A 22,282-nucleotide genomic window follows, 5' to 3' on the forward strand; every position below is an offset into this window, starting at 1 on the left:
TATATGAGTATGGTTACCTGCACACAATAATGACATTATTGTGGATAGTCAGATTAATATAACAGTTCGATTAAAACGTTAGGTTAATTAACCTATATGCTTTGCAAGAGGAACGATTTCCCCTAATAATCCTATTTACATGGACACATCTGAAATCAGGCTACCTGATGACACTGATAAATGCAGAAGATCGGCAATCAAAAGAAATGTTCTACCATTGTGACTGTGCTATTTTTGGAAAGCATTTTTTATTTTAAGTTCGGACATGTAAAGTTTGTTTGTGAAAACTACTAAACGCATTCATTCAGTTGTTCCCGAACTCATTTCAAAGAGGGAGGCTCTCTAAACTAGTGCTAGCATTTCCGCAGATCAAATACACAGCTGGGACGTCGGTGTTCAGGCCTACATAATTCGAAAGATTGCTGGTGTTTTAATTGGTGTATGCTTACTTAGATTTTGACTTTACGCAGATTAAGATAACAGAGTAAAGAGTTTACATGACTATTGCATAATCTGTCTACTGCCATAATCAGTTCAATATAGAATTATTACTGTCCATGTTAACCTGATATACATGTTCAACCCCCGATATTTTATAAGAAAGATGCATGCACTCAACAACTGGTAACATTTCTCTCAACATAGAATGTTGGACATGCTTTTAAACACAGCTCCTCTGTGGTAGAATGATTTACCACTGTGCTAATTGCTTGACAATAAATATTTGTATAGATTCACTCCTCATTTCTCGCATTCTCTCTCCTTCCCTCCCGCTCCAGTAGAAACGAAAGCCTACCCCTGTGCATGAGTAAGACGCCGCCACAAGGTGAACATACACACTTTCATACAAGCACATACACACTGTTCCAGCGTCAGGCAGTCAGTCTCTACTCCGACTGGCCAAGGCTGCCTCAGATGGAACTTCCATAGCCTCAAGCTATCCAGCGTAACACTGAAATAGACATAGTACAAGGGATACTGGCATGAAACCAGACATACACACACAGACACAGGGATATACAGCTGTGTGAGGAGCGGGACACACCCTCAGACCAGACGAAGGGAGGCAGAGTGTGTGTGTGCGCGTTTCTTTGACCTGTGGCTGTAGAGGATTTTCTTGGTGTGTGACGGCACACTACTGTTGTCATCTCGTTTTCTCTACCTGATGCCGTGGGATTTCCTGACCCTGGAGTTCAACAGCTGACCCATGCAGGCATAGAATCAGCTTCCCTGAGTTGGGGACCTGGAACACAGCTAAAGGTGCTGAGCAGTGCTGGTACTTTGCTAGCCTTTCCCTGGAATATTATTTCTAATTCAGGCAAAAAGTTATCATGCTACAACTATGAAACAACAGGCACATTTTCTGCAGAGATATGCTACTTTGTATGAGACAGCAAATAATCAAGGACTGTCTTTGCTTAGCCGAAAATAATTGAATCAGGAAAGCCAACGTCAACTTTGTCCAGTCTGTTTTCTTTGGTAATAAGAGGTGGGAGCTAGTACCTCTCAAATTACTGACTGTGGCTGTGCATTAATTCTGTTGATTCTCCTATTTATTTTTTTCTGGTTTCTTTGTGCGCACTAAAAGGAAAAACTTCATTGATGTTTTTTTGGGCCGATATCCCCCGCTTTCGTGAACCACGCGTTGCCTTTTCGCGAGTGTCGCTTGCCCATCAGCACCTCTGCACACACACAGCTCGAGCCTCCCAGCTGATATTTCACCTCAGTCACTGACAGTCACACATGCCAAGACGTCGGCATAAACCGGAGCTTAACATGGAGGGAGTAAACTCAATTTAAGGTAATTGTATTGTATTTAGGCAAATGTCAAATATGTTTTTGTAGCTGCAACCCCTTTTAAATCATGTAAATGATATCGTCTACAGCCAGACAGTGCACCACATGTACTCCAAAATGTCTTTTGAGTGTAACGTTAGGCTATGATGTGAGAACAAATCTTTAGGCCTAATATAAGGCTAATAACGTTAGCTGGAAAAAAACAGGTATACCCTCCTTATAACGTTTTAAGGTTTTGTTATGTATACATTTAGAATCTACTATAAAAATCCTTTATCTGATTTCAGACATCAGTTTATCATAACCCTAAGCGCCCTATTACTCAATTGTTTTTGTTTTTGATAAAATACTTTATAAACAAGATGTAACGTTAGCCTATAGCTTCAAATGAATCAAAGTAATGTTAATTGCCCTCAGACTGAACACTGCTCTATCTAGCCTACATGTATGTGAAAATGCCATGCAAAGCACTTTCGATAATTGCTCCATTGTTTTGGTATTTGTTGGTGTACCAGGCTTTGATGCTAAACAAATCTCAACGAGTGCAGTTAAACAATGAAATCAATGCATATCCTGTCAGGTGCAAGCTTAATGGTCCACCAGTTTGATAGAGGCAATTAACAACCATGTAGTTATATATGAAAGTTCACCTTCACCATAACTTACTAAAGGGAGCCGTGACAAATATTTTGTCACACACGTTGACATTCTTTGATGCATGGTTAATTATTCCATTTATATTCTCAACTCCTGAGTATAAATCTGATTTGAGGGGACAGAACTGCCCAGTAACTCAGTAACTCTAGTCTGAAAAAAAACAAAAAACCCTGGAATGAGTAGGCGTGTCCAAACATTTGAGTGGCACTGCATATCTACATAGATTACAGTATCTTCCAATGGATAAAAATGAGGATAACATTGATAGTTGCGTACAATAAGAATAACGTAGGTATTTCTGTAAAATAGAACATGACTGTTTCTCCATTAATTGTAAGTTAACTAACTGGTTTTATTTTTTGGGGGAGTCACCCTCTCATATATGGGAGTCACCCTCTCATATATGTTCTATAACATGTTAGTGCAAAGGCCACTCAAACGTGACATGAAGAAAAATAGTTTGAGGGAATTCAGCTGTGACGAAGCAAAACAGCTCTTTGAACAGAGTTGAACCGACATGAAGAGACTCCAAACTGAGCCTTTCATGTGTGTCTGTGTGTGTGTACAATAGTCTCCCTATGTCTTCCTCTTAAGCTCGACAGGATAAATAATTCACAAGGACATTATTCAGCAGCCTAGCAGGATGAGGATGGAGGGAGAGAAACTGTTGCTGGTTCTTCTTCTGCTGCTGGGTGCCTGTCTCCAGTGGGTCCAGTCTGGCAAGTCCTCCCGGCACCGTGATTCACACCGACGCCCCAGAGAGCACCGGGACCATCGGCAGCACCGGAACATCACGCTGGCCATCATCCTGCCACAGAGAAACACTGCCTACCCCTGGGCCTGGCCCCGTGTGGGTCCGGCTCTGGACCGAGCCATTGACACCATCAACACTGACCCAGCGCTCCTCCCTGGCCACCACCTGGGTTACGTGTTTGAGAACAGCGAGAACGAGGAGGGCATCTGCTCTGAGTCAATCGCCCCACTCATGGCTGTTGACCTTAAGTTCGCCCACGACCCCTGGGCTTTCATCGGGCCGGGCTGTGACTACACCTCCTCCCCAGTGGGCCTCTTCACCACCCACTGGGACATCCCCATGGTAACGGCGGGCGCCCCAGCCGTGGGCTTCAACGGCATCAACATGTACCCGTCCATCACCAACACGGGCCCCACGCACAAGAAGCTGGGCAAGTTCGGCCTCCATATCTGCAAGCACTTTGAGTGGAAGGAGCAGGTGCTGCTCATGTTCAGTGACAACAAGAAGGACGACCGGCCGTGCTACTTCGCTGTGGAGGGCCTCTACACAGAGCTGCACTTGAACAACATCACCTCGGTGGACCTGGTGTTTGAGGAGAATACAGGACCAGTAAACTACTCTGACCTGCTCCACAACATCAAGCAAGATGGCCGAGGTGGGTCCCCTATATTCACTACACTTTATTCACAGCTTTGTATTCTACATATTGTGAGAGCAAATCCGTTAATGTTCAGTGGGTTGGCACAGTGTCTTTTCGTTTTAATTTCTGTCTGGAACTTATTCCATTATGGTTAGGCTTTTCAGCCTAAGAACAGCCTAAAAATAACCTTCTTGGAGCATGTTATTTATTCAGCCTAAGCCCTCATGACATAGATTTCTTTGTTGACACAGCTGTACAAAAATAGCTAAACTGTATGTGCTTGTTTTCACATTTACGATTGTGTGTGTGTATGTGTCTCACTTATTACCTATGATATTTGATGGCCCCTGCCCTCTGAATGATTCGTAGCAGCATGGCTTGTTAAGCGTGGATATTAGCTTTTGATCCTTGCTGCAGGGCATGGATGCCCTGGCAGCCTGAGCGAGAATTATGAGCTCAATCGATGCTGTGCAGATGAGACAACTGACTGCTGCAAATGGCCTGTCCCCAGGACAGACAGAGATAATAAGATCGGCGTCATTAGATGATACAGCAGTTTTATGAAACCCCTCAAATTTTTGCCCTCAATTGTTTTCCACTGTATTTTGGTTCAGTTTACCCTTCTGCTGCCTTTGAGGTAATGGACAAAGCAAATACAATTCATTGCTACTCCAATCTATCACTTTCTTTGCAAAGTCAAGTGAGTCAACAAATAGATAGATAAGCCTCTCGATTGGTTCTCTATGAGCTTCCCTCTCCCGTTCCCACACGGGTATAAAAACGTCTCCAGAGAAGACATATATTAACAGAGGTCAAGAGCCCTGCGACATTATAAGGGAGCTGCAGTCAACATATCAGATCTGTAGGTATTTCCTGCTAAACAGACTCTGTCATTGGGCTAATTACCCTGGCCCTTTGCTTTTTGTTGGTCTGCAGTTCATCATATTTAACCAGAGGTGAGCAAATTATGGACTTAGTCAAATTAGTAATTTGTTCAAACAAAACAGGTAATCCATGTCCTGGAACAAATACTAAATATGAGTATTTCTGTTCAACAAGAAAGCATGTGTGACTTACCATGTTTCTTTTTGTTTTCACACTGTGAACTTCGTTGTTTTGGTTACATGGATCCAAATGTGTACTTTATGGAGCGCCAGAAGACTGTTGTCTTTGGCTTATTCCAAATCCACAGGCATCATGGTGTGATTGATTATGGCTTTTAGTTAAGGTTGTCTAACCCCTTTAGAGGAAAAAAAAAAAAAAGGTTGTCTAACTGAGATCTGGTAGAATGGCCACACTAAGCCATGCATTTTGATGGAGTGCAGTTGACCTGTGTGCGCAGAACTTATGAGTTGTTTTATGTATTTAGGTTAAAGGGGCAATCTGCAGTTGCTACATCCATGTTTGGAATTATAAATGAATTATATGTACCCATTGATTCTTGAAGAATATAACTTATAAATGCCTCATGAGCTTAGTCCAACTGCCATACCCCATCAGAACCCAAAATACAAGCTTCTTTTACTCCAGTGTTTGTAAACAAAGTAAATATAAACTATATAGCTGCAAAACATGGTTAAATCTATTATTTTAATATCATGGATGGTTAGTCCTGGCATCCATAGCTCTGTCTATGAATTTGAGAGTGGTTACATTTCTCCAGGCCCATCCCTCAGCTTTTTACCGAAACAGAGATTACTTTAGTTTTTTAACTACTGATTCCCACTTTAAAGTGTCTATTTAGCATTAACAGTTGGATAATGTTTAACCCAAAGACCTTCATAGACATATGCTTTTTATTGCTCATACACCTGCCTGGGAAAAAGCAATCGTAGGGGATGCAATGTTTCATTAGTGTTTTCCTAATTTCATTAGGACCGGTGTAAAATATAAATAATAATTTAGTAAAAAGGCTGTTTCCTGAATATAATATCTGCCATGGCCCAGTTAGGAATCAAAATAAACTAAACTCCCATTTATTTATCAGCAAATCTCCAATGCTTGAAACAGCCATTTGTACAACTCCATTTAGAAGAATACCCATGGAAGAGTTATAGTGGAAATATGACTGACATTATGACTGACATGACTGAACATTTGGGTTAGCCTACACAGTATATGAGAGTACAAAAATACTTCCTGATTGTAACTCTGTTCTGTCAGAGCACACAATCAGCAGCTGATTTACATGTTGTTGTGGTGGTTGTCAGTTTGTTTCAGAACAGCAGATGGTTTGAGGATCAGAAAGACCTGCTTTATATTCAGATTTCAGCTCAGAGACAAGTAATACCACAACAACACCAACACTCATCTCACGCTATGGTTGGAGAGAGTGAGGGGCAGGAGTGCTCAATGTGCAAAAAAATATATGTGTGTGTGGTGTGAAAAGATATTGTATTAGCCCCCCCCAGCCCACCGTAGCACATAGACACACATCTGTCACACTCACCAGCAGTGCTGTGACCTTTTCCTCAGCACTCATCAAGAGAGAGGAAGCCTTTCACAATATGTTCCCCCACCTCACCACCCCCTGCCGCCATCCCTAGGGACCAATAAATAAATACGCACACCATTATGATGAGGAAATGACGCCAGAGACGGTTTGCGTGCTACAGGGACCTCAGTCTGTTGTTTGGGTGCATTCATTGTCTCAACAACTGTTGCTTCACCCAATTGCCCCTTTTACTGAAAAAGAACATGGCTTGGATTGTTTTGGACTGGTTTCATTGTTGCTTCAGGGGCCTTAACAATAATCCAGGAGAAAAGACTGAAAGTGTGGTCTCTCATATCTCCTTGTGTGTGTGTGTCTACACTCAAAAATGAAAATGTCTTAGATTTTCCACAGACCTTAAAAGTGGTCTCCTGCTGTGGTTTAAGCATTGTTGTGGTTTTAGAACAGGGATGGGTCAAGGTCTCAACTTTCTGTTGTGAGTTAGAATACTAGAATATACAAGGTGCAATTTCAAAATATGGCTGTGGATTTTTCTCTTGTTTTGTTAGTAGGGTTGCTCATTTTGGGGAATATTCAGAGGTGGAAATTTTCCGTGGGATGTATTGGGAATATATGGGAATTAACGGGATTAATATTAATACCATTTAAATGTAGATGTTTTTTGCATTGGATATATTTACCATATCATATGGAAACAGAAACATTTCACCTTATCATAAGTAGACAGAATTGCAAATGATTGAATCCTTCCAATAGAAATAAAAAAAACAATTTAGTTACGAATTGAACTTTAATTAAATGTAAATGTAATTAAATGTAATTAAATTAAACTATTCTGTAAAATGATAGTCTAGAAACTAAAGCTTTGGCTGCCTTCCTCTCAGGCTTCCATGTCTTCTCCCTGGACCACCTCAATGTCCACCTCTTGAACATCAGACTCTGAGGTCTCATCTTCACTGTCACTTTCCAACCTTGTTGAGGATGGCTCATTGTCAGGCTCAAAAAGCCTCACATTTGCCCGGATGGCCACCAATTTGTCAACACTTGTATTGGTCCGCCTGTTGCGTCCTTTTGGTGTGTGTGTTCCCAAACAAGGACCAGTTGCGCTCTGAGGCGGCTGATGTTGGTGGGATTTGGAGGATGATGGAAGCAACAGGGGAAAGAGTCTCAGATCCACAAAGTCCCTTCCACCAGGTGGCTGATGAGATATTTTGGCACGACTGCCATATTACATCTCCACCCCAAAGCCCTTGCTTGGAAGTGTACTTCGCCAGACTGCCAAGAACCTTGCCCTCAACCAGGCCAAGGTGGCGAGAGACGGTAGTGATGACACCATAGGCCTGGTTGATCTCTGCACCAGACAGGATGCTCTTGCCAGCATACTTGGAATCCAACATGTACGCTGTGGCGTGTATGGGCTTCAGGCAGAAGTCTTCACGCTTTTTGATGTATTTCATAACTGCAGTTTCCTCTGCTTGGAGCAACAGTAAAGTGGGCAGGGCAGTACGGATTTCTTCTCTTACATCTGCAAGCAGAGTCTGAACATCCGACAGAATGGCATTGTCTCCCTCAATCCGTGCAATGGCTACTGCTATAGGTTTCAGGAGTTTCAGGCTGCTTACCACTGTCTCCCAAAATACATCATCGAGGAGGATCCTCTTGATGGGCCTGTCCATATCGGCAGACTGTGATATGGCCATTTATTGGAGAGACTTCTTGTCCTCCAGGAGACTGTCAAACATGATGACAACACCACCCCAACAGGTGTTGCCGGGCAGCTTCAATGTGGTGTTCTTATTGTTCTCACTTTGCTTGGTGAGGTAGATTGTTGCTATAACTTCATGACCCTTCACATACCTAACCATTTCATTGGCTCTCTTGTAGAGTGTATTCATTGTTTTCAGTGCCATGATGTCCTTGAGGAGCAGATTCAATGCATGAGCAGCACAGCCAATGGGTGTGATGTTAGGGTAGGACTCCTCCACTTTAGACCAAGCAGCCTTTATGTTCACAGCATTCTGTCACCAGTGCATTCTGTCAAATACCTTCTGTTGTCACGAACGTCGTCAGGGTGGAAATGACCGGACCAAGGTGCAGCGTGGTGAGCGTACATTTCTTTTTATTTATGAATGTCGCCAACAAAAACAAGAAACAACAAAAAGAATGTGAAGCTGACTAGGGCTATACAGGCCACTAACACAGACAACTACCCACAACTAAGGTGGAAAAACAGGCTGCCTAAGTATGATTCCCAATCAGAGACAACGATAGACAGCTGTCCCTGATTGAGAACCATACCCGGCCAAAACATTGAAACAGAAAACATAGAAATAAAGAAACTAGAATGCCCACCCTAGTCACACCCTGGCCTAACCAAAAGAGAGAATAAAAGCCTCTCTATGGCCAGGGCGTGACATCTGTGGTCCAAGGTCATTGACTGCCTTCAGCTCATCTGCAATGTAGAGACCCGTGTGTCTGTTGTCCCTTGTGTTTGTGCTCTTGTAGAATACTGGTTGAGGGGTGGAGATGATGTAGTTAATTATTCCTTGCCCACGAACATTCAACCACCCATCAGAGATGATTGCAATACAGTCTGCTTTCTCTATGATTTGATTGACATTCACTTGAACTCTGTTGAACTCTGCATCCAGCAAATGAGTAGATAAAGCATGCCTGGTTGGAGGGGTGTATGCTGGGCGAAGAACACTCAGATATCTCATCCAATACACATTTCCTGTGAGCATCAGAGGTGAACCAGTTGCGTACACAGCTCGAGCAAGACATTCATCAGGATTTCTCTGACTACGTTCCTCCATTGAGTCAAAAAAACTTCTGATTCCAGGAGGACCATGAGCTGTTGCTATGGATAAGGTGACTGATTCATCATTTTCACCTCGAATAGAAGTAGAGGGACTTTTGTCAGAGGTTACTTGTTGTGAGCGCTGAGGGAACCTTATTGGCCAGATGATTCTGCATCTTCGTTGCATTCTTCACATATGATTTGGCACAGTATTTGCAAATGTACACAGCTTTTCATTCTACATTAGCTGCAGTGAAATGTCTCCAAACATTTTCCTGTAAAGATTAGAAAGAAATGAGTAAAACAAACCCAAATACAATTCCATGTACAGATAAATAGCTAAGGAGTTAGATTAAACAACTCCTTTGTAAGATAAATGTTTTAAAATGAAACATATATGGAAACAGGTGAATTAACACTCCTCAATTAGCAAGTTAAAACCCACATGTTAGCAAAAACGAACTAGCAGAAATTGTTAACAAGTTAGAAATTATTTAAACATACTTTGCTGTAGGCTACTATTCACCAGTTAACAAAAAAATAATGTATGTCAAATAAAATATATTCACCCCACCCAGTATTGTAATCCTAACTTACCAGAAAGCATGTAGTCCTTGGCTCAGACAGTGTAGTAGTGTGGGCTCAATAGCATCTCATTAGTGTGCAGGATCTTGAGAATCATCTGTAGATGTGATGGAAGAGTGCACTGTGCATGCAGAGGGTTGCAATTCCATTGAATTGGGGATAGTTTAACAAAAAGATGCCACAAGACCTAGAATTGCCTTGTGTATCCCACAAAAAAGGTTCACTGTTATAAGCTAACTTTTTTTGATGAATTTAATCAAAATTCCCCAAATTCCAGGGCTCCCATGGAACATTTCCAGAAATGTAATCTTCCCACATTGTGTGTGTGTGTGTGTGTGTGTGTGTGTGTGTGTGTGTGTGTGTGTGTGTGTGTGTGTGTGTGTGTGTGTGTGTGTGTGTGTGTGTGTGTGTGTGTGTGTGTGTGTGTGTGTGTGTGTGTGTGTGTGTGTGTGTGTGTGTGTCTGCCATCTCTATCAAGCAACCCAATTGACTGCACACAAAAAGAGCAACAGCCAAAAACATTTGGCAAAGTCTGAATTTTTTATCTACTTTGAAGAAATGTTTGGACAGAACACAACAAGACATTTATCAATGTCGTAACCTTTTTTCACAATATGTTGTATTATGAAAGACCAGATTGGTTCTTGTTTAATTTCAATCAGTTTATTACACAAGCCAAGGAATCATGTGAATCGGGCGTTTATCAACCTACAGTTGAAGTCAGAAGTTTACATACCCCTTAGCCAAATACATTTAAACTCAGTTTTTCACAATTCCTGACATTTAATCCTAGTAAAACTTCCCTGTCTTTATTTTAAGAATGGGAAATGTCCGAATAATAGTAGAGAAAATTATTTCTTTCAGCTTTTATTTCTTTCATCACAATCCCAGTGGGTCAGAAGTTTACATACACTCAATTAGTATTTGGTAGCATTGCCTTTAAATTGTTTAACTTGGGTCAAACGTTTCGGGTAGGCTTCCACAAGATTCCCACAATAAGTTGGGTGAATTTTGGCCCATTCCTCCTGACAGAGCTGGTGTAACTGAGTCATGTTTGTAGGCCTCCTTGCTCACACACGCTTTTTCAGTTCTGCCCACACATTTTCATATAGGATTGAGGTCATTGCGTTGTGATGGCTACTCCAACACCTTGACTTTGTTGTCCTTAAGCCATTTTGCCACAACTTTGGAAGTATGCTTGGGGTCATTGTCCATTTGGAAGACCCATTTGCGACCAAGCTTTAACTTCCTGACTGATGTCTTGAGATGTTGCTTCAATATATCCACATCATTTTCCTTTCTCATGATGCCATCTATTTTGTGAAGTGCACCAGTCCCTCCTGCAGCAGAGCACCCCCACAACATGATGCCGCCACCCCCGTGCTTCACGGTTGGGATGGTGTTCTTCGGCTTGCAAGCTTCCCCCTTTTTCCTCCAAACATAACGATGGTCATTATGGCCAAACAGTTCTATTTTTGTTTCATCAGACCAGAGGACATTTACGATTTGTCCCCATGTGCAGTTGCAAACCGTAGTCTGGCTTTTTTATGGCGGTTTTGGAGCAATGGTTTTTTCCTTGCTGAGCAGCCTTTCAGGTTATGTCTATATAGGACTCGTTTCACTGTGGATATAGATACTTTTGTACCTGTTTCCTCCAGCATCTTCACAAGGTCCTTTGCTGTTGTTCTGGGATTGATTTGCACTTTTCGCACCAAAGTACGTTCATCTCTAGGAGACAGAACGCATTTCCTTTCTGAGCGGTATGTCGGCTGCGTGGTCTGATGGTGTTTATACTTGCGTACTATTGTTTGTACAGATGAACATGGTACCTTCAGGCATTTGGAAATTGCTCCCAAGGTAGAAGCAGACTTGTGGAGGTCCACAATTTTTTTTCTGAGGTCTTGGCTGATTTCCTTTGATCTTCCCATGATGTCAAGCAAAGAGGCACTGAGTTTGAAGGTAGGCCTTGAAATACACCCACAGGTACACCTCCAGTTGACTCAAATGATGTCAATTAGCCTATCAGACGCTTCTAAAGCTATGACATCATTTTCTGGAATTTTCCAAGCTGTTTAAAGGCACAGTCAACTTAGTGTATGTAAACTTCTGACCCACTGGAATTGTGATACAGTGAATTATAAGTGAAATAATCTGTCTGTAAACAATTGTTGGAAAAATTACTTGTGTCATGCACAAAGTAGATGTCCTAACCGACTTGCCAAAACTATAGTTTGTTAACAAGAAATTTGTGGAGTGGTTAAAAAAACAGTTTTAATGACTCCAACCTAAGTGAATGTAAACTTCCAACATTAACTGTATATTCACACACATTCCTGACCTGAATTTAAAGTTTCTGAGGTGACAAAAAGTGGGAAAGTCATTTGGACTTTGATGTTAGCAAATATATCACTCAAATGGATCACTAAACTGATGGACCCATGTGGACACAGCTCTCCCCTTTTCACACCCTCTTTTCGCCACCTTCATTTTGCCCTTCTCTTTGCTCGCCTTTCTATTTATTTTTATTTCACCTTTATTTAACCAGGTAGGCTAGTTGAGAACAAGTTCTCATTTGCAACTGCGACCTGGCCAAGATAAAGCATAGCAATTCGACACATACAACAACACAGAGTTACACATGGAATAAACAAAACATACAGTCAATAATACAGTACAATGTGAGCAAATGAGGTGAGATAAGGGAGGTAAAGGCAAAAAAAGGCCATGGTGGCGAGGTAAATACAATATAGCAAGCAAAACACTGGAATGGTAGATTTGCAGTGGAAGAATGTGCAAAGTAGAAATAGAAATAATGGGGTGCAAAGGAGCAAAATAAATAAATAAATACAGTAGGGGAAGAGGTAGTTGTTTGGCCTAAATTATAGATAGGCTATGTACCGGTGCAGTAATCTGTGAGCTGCTCTGACAGCTGGTGCTTAAAGCTAGTGAGGGAGAAAAGTTTCCAGCTTCAGAGATTTTTGCAGTTCGTTTCAGTCATTGGCAGCAGAGAACTGTAAGGAAAGACGACCAAAGGAGGAATTGGCTTTGGGGGTGACCAGAGAGATATACCTGCTGGAGCGCGTGCTACGAGTGGGTGCTGCTATGGTGACCAGTGAGCTTAGATAAGGTGGGGCTTTACCTAACAGAGACTTGTAGATAACCTGTAGCCAGTGGGTTTGGCGACGAGTATGAAGCGAGGGCCAACCAATGAGAGCGTACAGGTCGCAATGGTGGGTAGTGTATGGGGCTTTGGATGGCACTGTGATAGACTGCATCCAGTTTGTTGAGTAGAGTGTTGGAGGCTATTTTATCGATGACATCACCGAAGTCGAGGATCGGTAAAATAGGTAAAATAGTCGAGGATCGATGGTCAGTTTTACGAGGGTATGTTTGGCAGCATGAGTGAAGGATGCCTTGTTGCAAAATAGGAAGCCGATGCTAGATTTAATTTTGGATTGGAGATGCTTAATGTGAGTCTGAAAGGAGAGTTTACAGTCTAACCAGACACCTAGGTATTTGTAGTTGTCCACGTATTCTAAGTCAGAGCCGTCCAGAGTAGAGGTCGACCGATTATGATTTTTCAACCCCGATACCGATTATTGGAGGACAAAAAAAGTCGATACCGATTAATCGGCCGATTAAAAAAGGGGAAAAAATGTATATATGTATATATATATATATATCATACACACACACACATTTTTGTAATAATGACAATTGCAACAATACTGAATGAACAATGAACACTTTTATTTTAACTTAATATAATATATAAATAAAATCAATTTAGTCTCAAATAACATGAGAACATATGTTAAAACGAACCACCAGCTTTCATGGGTCTTCAATATTCCCAGTTAAGAAGTTTTAGGTTGTAGTGCAGAAAGCAGAGCTTGTCTGCATGGTCCCCTGTCAGTCTGCTCCTCCGTGAAACACAGACCTTATTTTATTATTATTATGGAAGACATGAACGGTAAAATAACGAAGGAACCCCTTTCAAGTTCAGCCGCAAGTTATTACAGGAATTATAACGCGTCGACTATTTCTCTCTAAACCATATACCTTTGACTAATCTGGAAACTATCAGCTCGAAAAGAAAACCTTTATTCCGTTCCGTATTTTATCTAACGGGTGGCATCCATGAGTAAATATTCCTGTTACATTGCACAACCTTCAATGTTATGTCATAATTACATAAAATTATGGCAAATTAGTTTGCAAAGAGCCAGGCGGCCCAAACTGTTGCATATACCCTGACTCTGCGTGCAATGAACGCAAGAGAAATGACACAATTTCACCTGGTTCATATTGCCTGCTAACCTGGATTTCCTTTAGCTAAATATGCAGGTTTAAAAATATATACTTGTGTATTGATTTTAAGAAAGGCATTGATGTTTATGGTTAAGTACACATTGGAGCAATGACAGTCATTGATTGATTGTTTTTTATAAGATAAGTTTAATGCTAGCTAGCAACTTACCTTAGCTTACTGCATTCACGTAACAGGCAGGCTCCTCGTGGAGTGCAATGTAATCAGGTGTTAGAGCATTGGACTAGTTAACTGTAAGGTTGCTTGATTGGATCCCCTGAGCCGACAAGCTTAAAAATCTGCCCCTGAACGAGGCAGAACGTTCCTAGACCGTCATTGAAAATAAGAATGTGTTATTAACTGACTTGCCTATTTGAATAAAGATTAAATAAAGGTGTAAAAAAAAAAAAAACGGCAAATCGGCGCACAAAAATACAGATTTCCGATTGTTATGAAAACTTGAAATCGGCCCTAATTAATCGGCCATTCCGATTAATCGGTCGACCTCTAGTCCAGAGTAGTGATGCTGGACGGGCGAGCAGGTGCGGGCAGTGATCGGTTGAATAGCATGCATTTAGTTTTACTTGCGTTTAAGAGCAGTTGGAGGCCACGGAAGGAGAGTTGTATGGCATTGAAGCTCGTCTGGAGGTTAGTTAACACAGTGTCCAAAGAGGGGCCAGAAGTATACAGAATGGTGTCGTTTGCGTAGAGGTGTATCAGAGAATCACCAGCAGCAAGAGCAACATCATTGATGTATACAGAGAAGAGAGTCGGCCCGAGGATTGAACCCTGTGCCACCCCCATAGAGACTGCCAGAGGTCCGGACAACAGGCCCTCCGATTTGACACACTGAACTCTATCAGAGAAGTAGTTGGTAAACCAGGCGAGGCAATCATTTGAGAAACCAAGGCTGTCGAGTCTGCCAATAAGAATGTGGTGATTGACAGAGTCAAACGCCTTGGCCAGGTCGATGAAGACGGCTGCACAGTAATGTCTCTTATCGATGGCGGTTATGATGTTGTTTAGGACCTTGAGCGTGGCTGAGGTGCACCCATGACCAGCTCTGAAACCAGATTGCATAACAGAGAAGGTACGGTGGGATTCGAAATGGTCGGTAATCTGTTTGTTAACTTGGTTTTCGAAGACCTTAGAAAGACAGGGTAGGATAGATATAGGTCTGTAGCAGTTTGGGTCTAGAGTATCACCCCCTTTGAAGAGGGGGATGACCGCGGCAGCTTTCCCATCTTTGGGAGTCTCAGACGATTCGAAAGAGAGGTTGAACAGGCAAGTAATAGGGGTTGCAACAATTTCGGCAGATAATTTTAGAAAGAGAGGGTCCAGATTGTCTAGCCTGGCTGATTTGTAAAGGTCCAGATTTTGTAGCTCTTTCAGAACATCAGCTATCTGGATTTGGGTGAAGGAGAAATGGTAGGGGCTTTGGCGGGTTGCTGTGGAGGGTGCCGGGCAGTTGACCGGGGTAGGGGTAGCCAGGTGGAAAGCATGGCCATTCGTAGAGAAATGCTTATTGAAATTCTCAATTATAGTGGATTTATCAGTGGTGACAGTGTTTCCTAGCCTCAGAGCAGTGGGCAGCTGGGAGGAGGTGCTCTTATTCTCCATGGACTTTACAGTGTCTCAGAACTTTTTTGAGTTAGTACTACAGGATGCAAATTTCTGTTTGAAAAAGCTAGCCTTAGCTAGCTCTTCCTAATTGCCTGTGTGTATTTGTTCCTAACTTCCCTGAAAAGTTGCATATCGCGGGGGCTATTCGATGCTAATGCAGAACGCCACAGGATGTTTTTGTGCTGGTCAAGGGCAGACAGGTCTGGAGTGAACCAAGGACTATATCTATTCCTAGTTCAATTTTTTTTGAATGGGGCATGCTTATTTAAGATGGTGAGGAAGGCACTTTTAAAGAATAGCCAGGCATCATCTACTGACGGGATGAGGTCAATGTCATTCCAGGATAGCCAGGCCAGGTCGATTAGAAAGGCCTGCTCGCAGAAGTGTTTTGGGGAGCGTTTGACAGTGATGAGGGGTGGTCGTTTGGTCGCAGACCCATTACGGATGCAGGCAATGAGGCAGTGATCACTGAGATCTTGATTGAAAACAGCAGAGGTGTATTTGGAGGGCGAGTTAGTTAGGATGACATCTATGAGGGTGCCCGTGTTTACGGATTTGGAGTTGTACCTGGTAGGTTCATTGATAATTTGTGTGAGATTGAGGGCATCAAGCTTAGATTGTAGGATGGACGGGGTGTTAAGCATGTCCCAGTTTAGGTCACCTAGTAGCACGAGCTCAGAAGATAGATGGGGGGCAATCAATTCACATATGGTATGGAGGGCACAGCTGGGGGCAGAGGGTGGTCTATAGCAAGCGGCAACAGTGAGAGACTTGTTTCTGGAAAGGTGAAGTTTTGAAGTAGAAGTTCGAATTGTTTGGGTACAGACTTGGATAGTAATACAGAACTCTGCAGGCTATCTTTGCAGTAGATTGCAACACCGCCCCCTTTGGCAGTTCTATCTTGGCGGAAAATGTTATAGTTAGCGATGGAGATTTCAGGGGTTTTGGTGGTCTTCCTAAGCCAGGATTCAGACACGGCTAAGACATCCGGGTTGGCAGAGTGTGCTAAAGCAGTGAGTAAAACAAACTTAGGGAGTAGGCTTCTAATGTTAACATGCATGAAACCAAGGCTTTTACGGTTACAGAAGTCAACAAATGAGAGCACCTGGGGAGTGGGAGTGGGGCTAGGCACTGCAGGACCTGGATTAACCTCCACATCACCAGAGGAACAGAGGAGAAGTAGGATAAGGGTACGGCTAAATGCTATACGAACTGGCCGTCTAGCACGTTCGGAACAGAGATTAAAAGGAGCAGGTTTCTGGGCTCGATAGCATAGATTCAAGGCATAGTGTACAGACAAAGGTATGGTAGGAAGAGAGTGTATTGGAGGTAAACCTAGGCATTGAGTAATGATGAGAGAGATATAGTCTCTAGAGACGTTTAAACCAGATGATGTTATCGCATATGTAGGAGGTGGAACAACATGGTTGGTTAAGGCATATTGAGCAGGGCTAGAGGCTCTACAGTGAAATAAGACAGTAATCACTAACCAGGACAGTAATGGACGAGGCATATTGACATTAGAGAGAGGCATGCGCAGCCAAGTGAATATATGAGTCCAGTGAGTGGTTGGGCTGACTGGGGACACGGCGATTCAGACAGTTAGCAGGCCGATGCTAACAGGCTAACAGTTAGTAGGCCGGGACTAAACAAGCTAGCAGTTAGCAGACCAGGTTAGCAAGCAAGCAGTTAGCAGGGGCTAGCAGTTCGCAGACCGGGGAAGGGAAGCTAGCAGTTAGCGGACCGGGGCAGGCAAGCTAGCAGTTAGCAGACCGGGGCTAGCAAGTTAGCCTTTGGGGGATGTCGCGATGGGGGTAAGTCTGTTTTTGCCTCTTCGTGCGGTGATGTCGATAGACCAGTCGTGGAATTAGTAGGGTTCCAGGTAGCTATAGGTAGCTAGCAAGCCTAGCAGGTTAGCAGAATGGGCCTTCAGCGGGCGTCGCTACTGAGGGGCCTGTTGGAGTCCTCGGGCAGATTATGTCGGTATTCCAGTCATAGAGGATCGGCGGGGTTCCGTGCCCCGTACCAGCAGTAGAAGGGGTCCGGATATTGTAGCCCAGGAGTGAGCTTCGGTGGTAGCACAGGAGCCCTGCCCGGGCTAGCTTCCTCACCCCCACCATCACCTTGGTATGCTAATCAGTTATATTTTGGCTGTTTTAATCAAAGACGGTGTAGCTTCACAGGTGGTTCAGTATCAGTCCCATTCATCTTATTGATGAGAAACTATCTACTGTCAAAGCCATACAGTAAAGATAATCACTTCCAAAGAAAGAAGATCAGAGAAAGGTTATTTTCCTTTTCACTACACACACCCACATGCCCAGTGATTACATAACTTCTATAGGTTAGTGAGAGCACAGTATGCGAGTAGAAAAGCTATACACTGCATATCCAAAAGCAACACTTGGGTTGTTAATCATTAGTTGAGGAAATGTACAGCACCCAATTGCTTGACAGATAGGAGCACTCAATTCATCCCAATGGGATTACCTGTCTATAAAGAAATGTCTATACACAGTTTAAAGAACATCACACTACCTGCGAAAGGGAGGGGGTGATTTTTCAATTACCTTTCATGGTGGCAGATCTTTGTAGAGATTGTAGAAAATGTTGATGAGCGAGAGAGTTTTGGCAGTTGAGCTTGTTATCCCAGTGTTAAGAGGGACCTGTAACTCTGTGGGGTTGTTGACATCACCCTTGCCTCGACATGACCCCTTCACTCCATAGCTTGGACTTCCCAAAAGGGGTGACGCAAGACCCTGGAGCTTCCATCTCTTCTAGCTCGCTTCCTCCTGTCGCTATGGTTGCTGAGGCAGACGGTGGCCATGCTGAACTAAACTACCCACAAGGCCGTGCCCAGCCTTGCCTTTCCCTTTCCTCCCCCTCAGCCCCCTTGGCCCAGTCCATCTGGCATTAGTTAAAAATTAATATCCTGGAATCCTGGAGAGGCAAGGAGAAGGAGGGGAGTCCGACATGTTGGCCTATAAGTTTGCCTTATAGCCTGTGGGAGATGGTAGTGGTGATGGTTGTGGTTGGTTTTAGATTTGTTGGCTTGCATGATTACACACAGACGAGTCAACACACACATTGAGTTATCTTCGTGAGTTTAGGCCTGCTGTTCATCACAGGTGGAGTCTGGAGTCCTGGGAGGAACGGAGGCTGCTTCTGCCGTAATGGTTCAACTTTGAACGCACTCCCATCCTAGTTGAACATCTAACAAAGCTTTTTATAGTTAGACATTGTATAATTGGATGTTTTCTGTATGATGTTGAATATACACACACAAAGGTGCTATCTAGAACCTAAAAGCGTTCTTCTGTTGTCCCAATAGATTAACCCTTTGAAGAACCCTTTTGGTTCCAGGTAGAATATTTTTGAAACCAGAAAGGTTTTTATATGGAACCAAGAAAAGGTTATCCTATGGGGACAGTCAAAGAACCCTTTTGGAACCCTTTTTCTAAGAGTGTTTAGAAAAGAAATGCTCTAAACTAGATACTGGATTGTAGTTTAGTTATGGCTGGTAGTTCCATGCCTGGGACAAATCCACAGACTTCTCTACCACATTTTGGGACAATTAGCTCCCAGGGTGTCTAGCATGAACACACGCACACACACACACGCACACACACACACGCACACACACGTGCACATGCACACAGTTTCTCTGAGGGCATCTCCTGCTGAGGAAAATCATGATGTCAGAACTTGATGTGCATTAAAAACAACACAACCTTCAACATTTGTTCTTAGAGAGAGATAGCACAGGACTAAATTCAAAAGACTATTGTATGTCTCAAATAGCATAAGAGCATTTTACATTTTGAAAGCTGACCCTCTTTAGACTGTCTTCCACCATTTTCAGCACTCACAATTAATTTAGATAGTACAGTAGTTTACCTCGATGTTGAAATGTTAGGGATAAGGCCTGTTATCATCTCAGGATGGAATCAAGGAAATGTTTGTGAAGTCTTGTACCAATTTTAAATAATTCTCGTAGTCAGAGTCTTTTATATAAGGAGTCTTTATGGTAGGGTAAACCTAATGGTTTGTTCACACTATGATGGAAATATTGAACTGAGGCAAGGTTACCCCACAGACAGAAATTAGCAAAATTATTATAAAACCAATAATCTGTGGGACTCAATGTTTCGAGTAACTTTAATTCAAAGCTCTGGTGTGGCCTCTTGTACCATCTCATCTTTGATCTGAAAGTCAGTTCCACTGTTGAATTGACCAGCTCTTTTCTCCCTGGGGCATTTTCCAAGGCTCTCCAACCTGTTTGTGTTGTTTGTTTGTATCAGTATATATCCATGTGAAGCTTTTGAAATTGTCTTTTGAGTCATCAGATAAACAATACCATATTTCTGGTCAGATCCCTGCAGGCCTAAGCTGCGATACAAGAGGCTCTTGCTGATTTCATCCCACCTTTCAATAAGGCCCTATTGGGTTTGTTTTGTGTGCTGTGGCTGATGGCAAATGAAGCAAAACAGAAATTCAGTATGAATGGGTTGATAGTAGCCACAGTCTAAGAGAGGTATAGTATCTCAATAGTGTTCACTTATAAATGTCCCACTGGGCACAAATGTTGCTCAAAGTATTTTGATTTACATTTGATTGGATTGTCAACTAACAAGAAATGAACCAAAATTGGAACCATGAAAAATTGGGTGAAAAAAGACAAACATTCCAAAAATACTTTTAAGTTGATGACTTTTTGCAAAGTTGTTTGTTGAAATGACGTGAAAACAACGTTGATTCAGCCAGTTTTTCCCCAGTGAGATGGTGACTGCATGGACACATAGAGAGGTTGTTTGGAGTGAAGTACACAGTGACATACTGCGACATACTGTTACATCATTCTCATTTAATGTGCCAGCTTCGGGTCCCCATACACTGGTCTTCTTGCTTTCATCCAAAGATCCCAATAGGTATGCCAAGCAGCAATGTTTCTAAGTAATATTCCGCATAGAAATATTAATTGGGATTCACTTCCACTGTCTGCATATTGCAATTTGTAATTGTAATGCAATTAGATAATGTCATGGTTAATCAAGAACCAGGGAAGTCTGCTGTCTCTGTCACTTGACTGCGGAATTGTCGTGTGTTCAGGAGGTGTAACGGTCCTGACCTGTTTTATGTTGTTTTTTGTATGTGTTTAGGTCAGGGCATGTGTTTTGGGTGGGCAGTCTATGTTATCTGTTTCTATGTTGGTTTTGGTTGCCTGGTATGGCTCTTAATTAGAGGCAGGTGTTTTGCGTTCTCCTCTAATTAAGAGTCATATTTAGGTAGGGTGTTCTCACTGTTTGTTTGCGGGTGATTGTCTCCTGTGTCTGTGTCGATGTTACACCATACGGGAATGTTTCGGTTTGTTCGTGCGTTTATGTAGTCTGTTCCTGTGTCAGCGTGCTTCGTGTATTTGTAAGTTCGTTTGTTCAGGTCTGTCTACATCGTTTTGTTATTTTGTTAGTTATATCAAGTATAGTTCGTTTTCGTCTTTGTCTGTTTTGTTTATTTAATAAATCATCATGTATTCACAACCCGCTGCGCCTTGGCTTGATCACTACTCCACCTCTTCTTATGAAGAGAGAGAGGAACGCCGGTACAGGAGGAAGTCATCACAGTAATTCAAAGACTAAATCAAGTGTCTTTGTTTCTCTGGAATGTTTTGGGAGATTACACTGACACAGAGGGATTGATTATGCTATCAATCACCAATTTATAGGAAAGGAAGAAGTTGTGTGGGGTTGTGAGAGACAGAGTAAAGAGGGCTACAGAATTCAAAGCGGCAAACAGACATCCGTGACTCGATAACAGACAATTAAAGTTTGTAAATAAAACATTTTTAAAGTTTGTAAATATATAATAATGGTCCATCAGCCTGTCTCTACTCTGCGGTTGTGGACTCTGAATTAAGTTAAGAAAAATAAATTAAGGTGGAGGGAGAGAAGGAAATGGAAAAAGTAAGAACTGTTCTTATTCCTTCCTTTCATCGCTCTCCCTCTCCTTCTAACACCCCCCCTTATCTCTCAATGTCACCTTCTGCTAACCTTGTGTGAAGGTAAGAAAATCAGACAGGATGGTGTGGTGACGTGTGACAGACATTTTGTTTGCTATCTCCGCCTCACTCTTGCTCTCTCATCCAGTCGTCATGGTATGAGCTGGGCTGTCCACAGTAAAACCAATACACCATCAGTTCTTCCTGAGGTTGGAAGTTCAAAGGAAGTGTCAGACTGCCTGAAGATGACAGTGGAAATGTGTGTGACCCCGCACTTATCAGGCATGAAAGGTATGTAAAGTCACAGTGTTTGCTCCGCCCGGTTCCGGGTTCAGGCCTGGGCTTTGCCCCCTTGTACCGCTCTACACTCCTCTAGCCGTTATGCTATCCTGGTTTGTTTCAATCCACTCATGTTGTCAACAGCTTGTCTTACACCAAATGTTACATATCTTGGTGCCACTAAAAGTTGCGTGTGGCACCAAACCACTGGTGGCACCATTGTTTGGAGGGGATCCGGATGAGGATGGAGTCTCACCAGGAGGGCACTTAGACCCTCCTTATACTTTTGTAAGCCTCCTGAGTCCAGGGCGACCCGGGAGATCCCTTTTAGTTTCCTTAGGTTTGTTGGTTTGGTTCCACTGCTCACTTCCTGAACAGTGTCATTAAACCC

General features: G+C 42.6%; 1 protein-coding gene across 3 annotated transcripts in view; it reads left to right on the forward strand.

Moving 5' to 3' along the window:
• The first annotated feature begins 854 nt into the window (after positions 1–854).
• The window catches only part of LOC129837448 (atrial natriuretic peptide receptor 1-like), a 65,410-nt gene continuing 43,982 nt past the window's right edge, over positions 855–22,282 (forward strand). The window contains exons 1-2 of one of the 3 annotated variants that reach the window (XM_055903610.1): positions 855–1,801; positions 3,049–3,863. In XM_055903610.1, the coding sequence (XP_055759585.1) occupies positions 3,098–3,863 (766 nt within the window). In that variant the 5' untranslated portion in view covers positions 855–1,801; positions 3,049–3,097. The remainder of the gene's footprint in view (positions 1,802–3,048; positions 3,864–22,282) is intronic. The other 2 variants (XM_055903611.1, XM_055903612.1) reach the window with 2 other exon arrangements.

This window comes from Salvelinus fontinalis, chromosome 38 (genome assembly GCF_029448725.1).
Source record: "Salvelinus fontinalis isolate EN_2023a chromosome 38, ASM2944872v1, whole genome shotgun sequence".
Classification (NCBI taxonomy): domain Eukaryota; kingdom Metazoa; phylum Chordata; class Actinopteri; order Salmoniformes; family Salmonidae; genus Salvelinus; species Salvelinus fontinalis.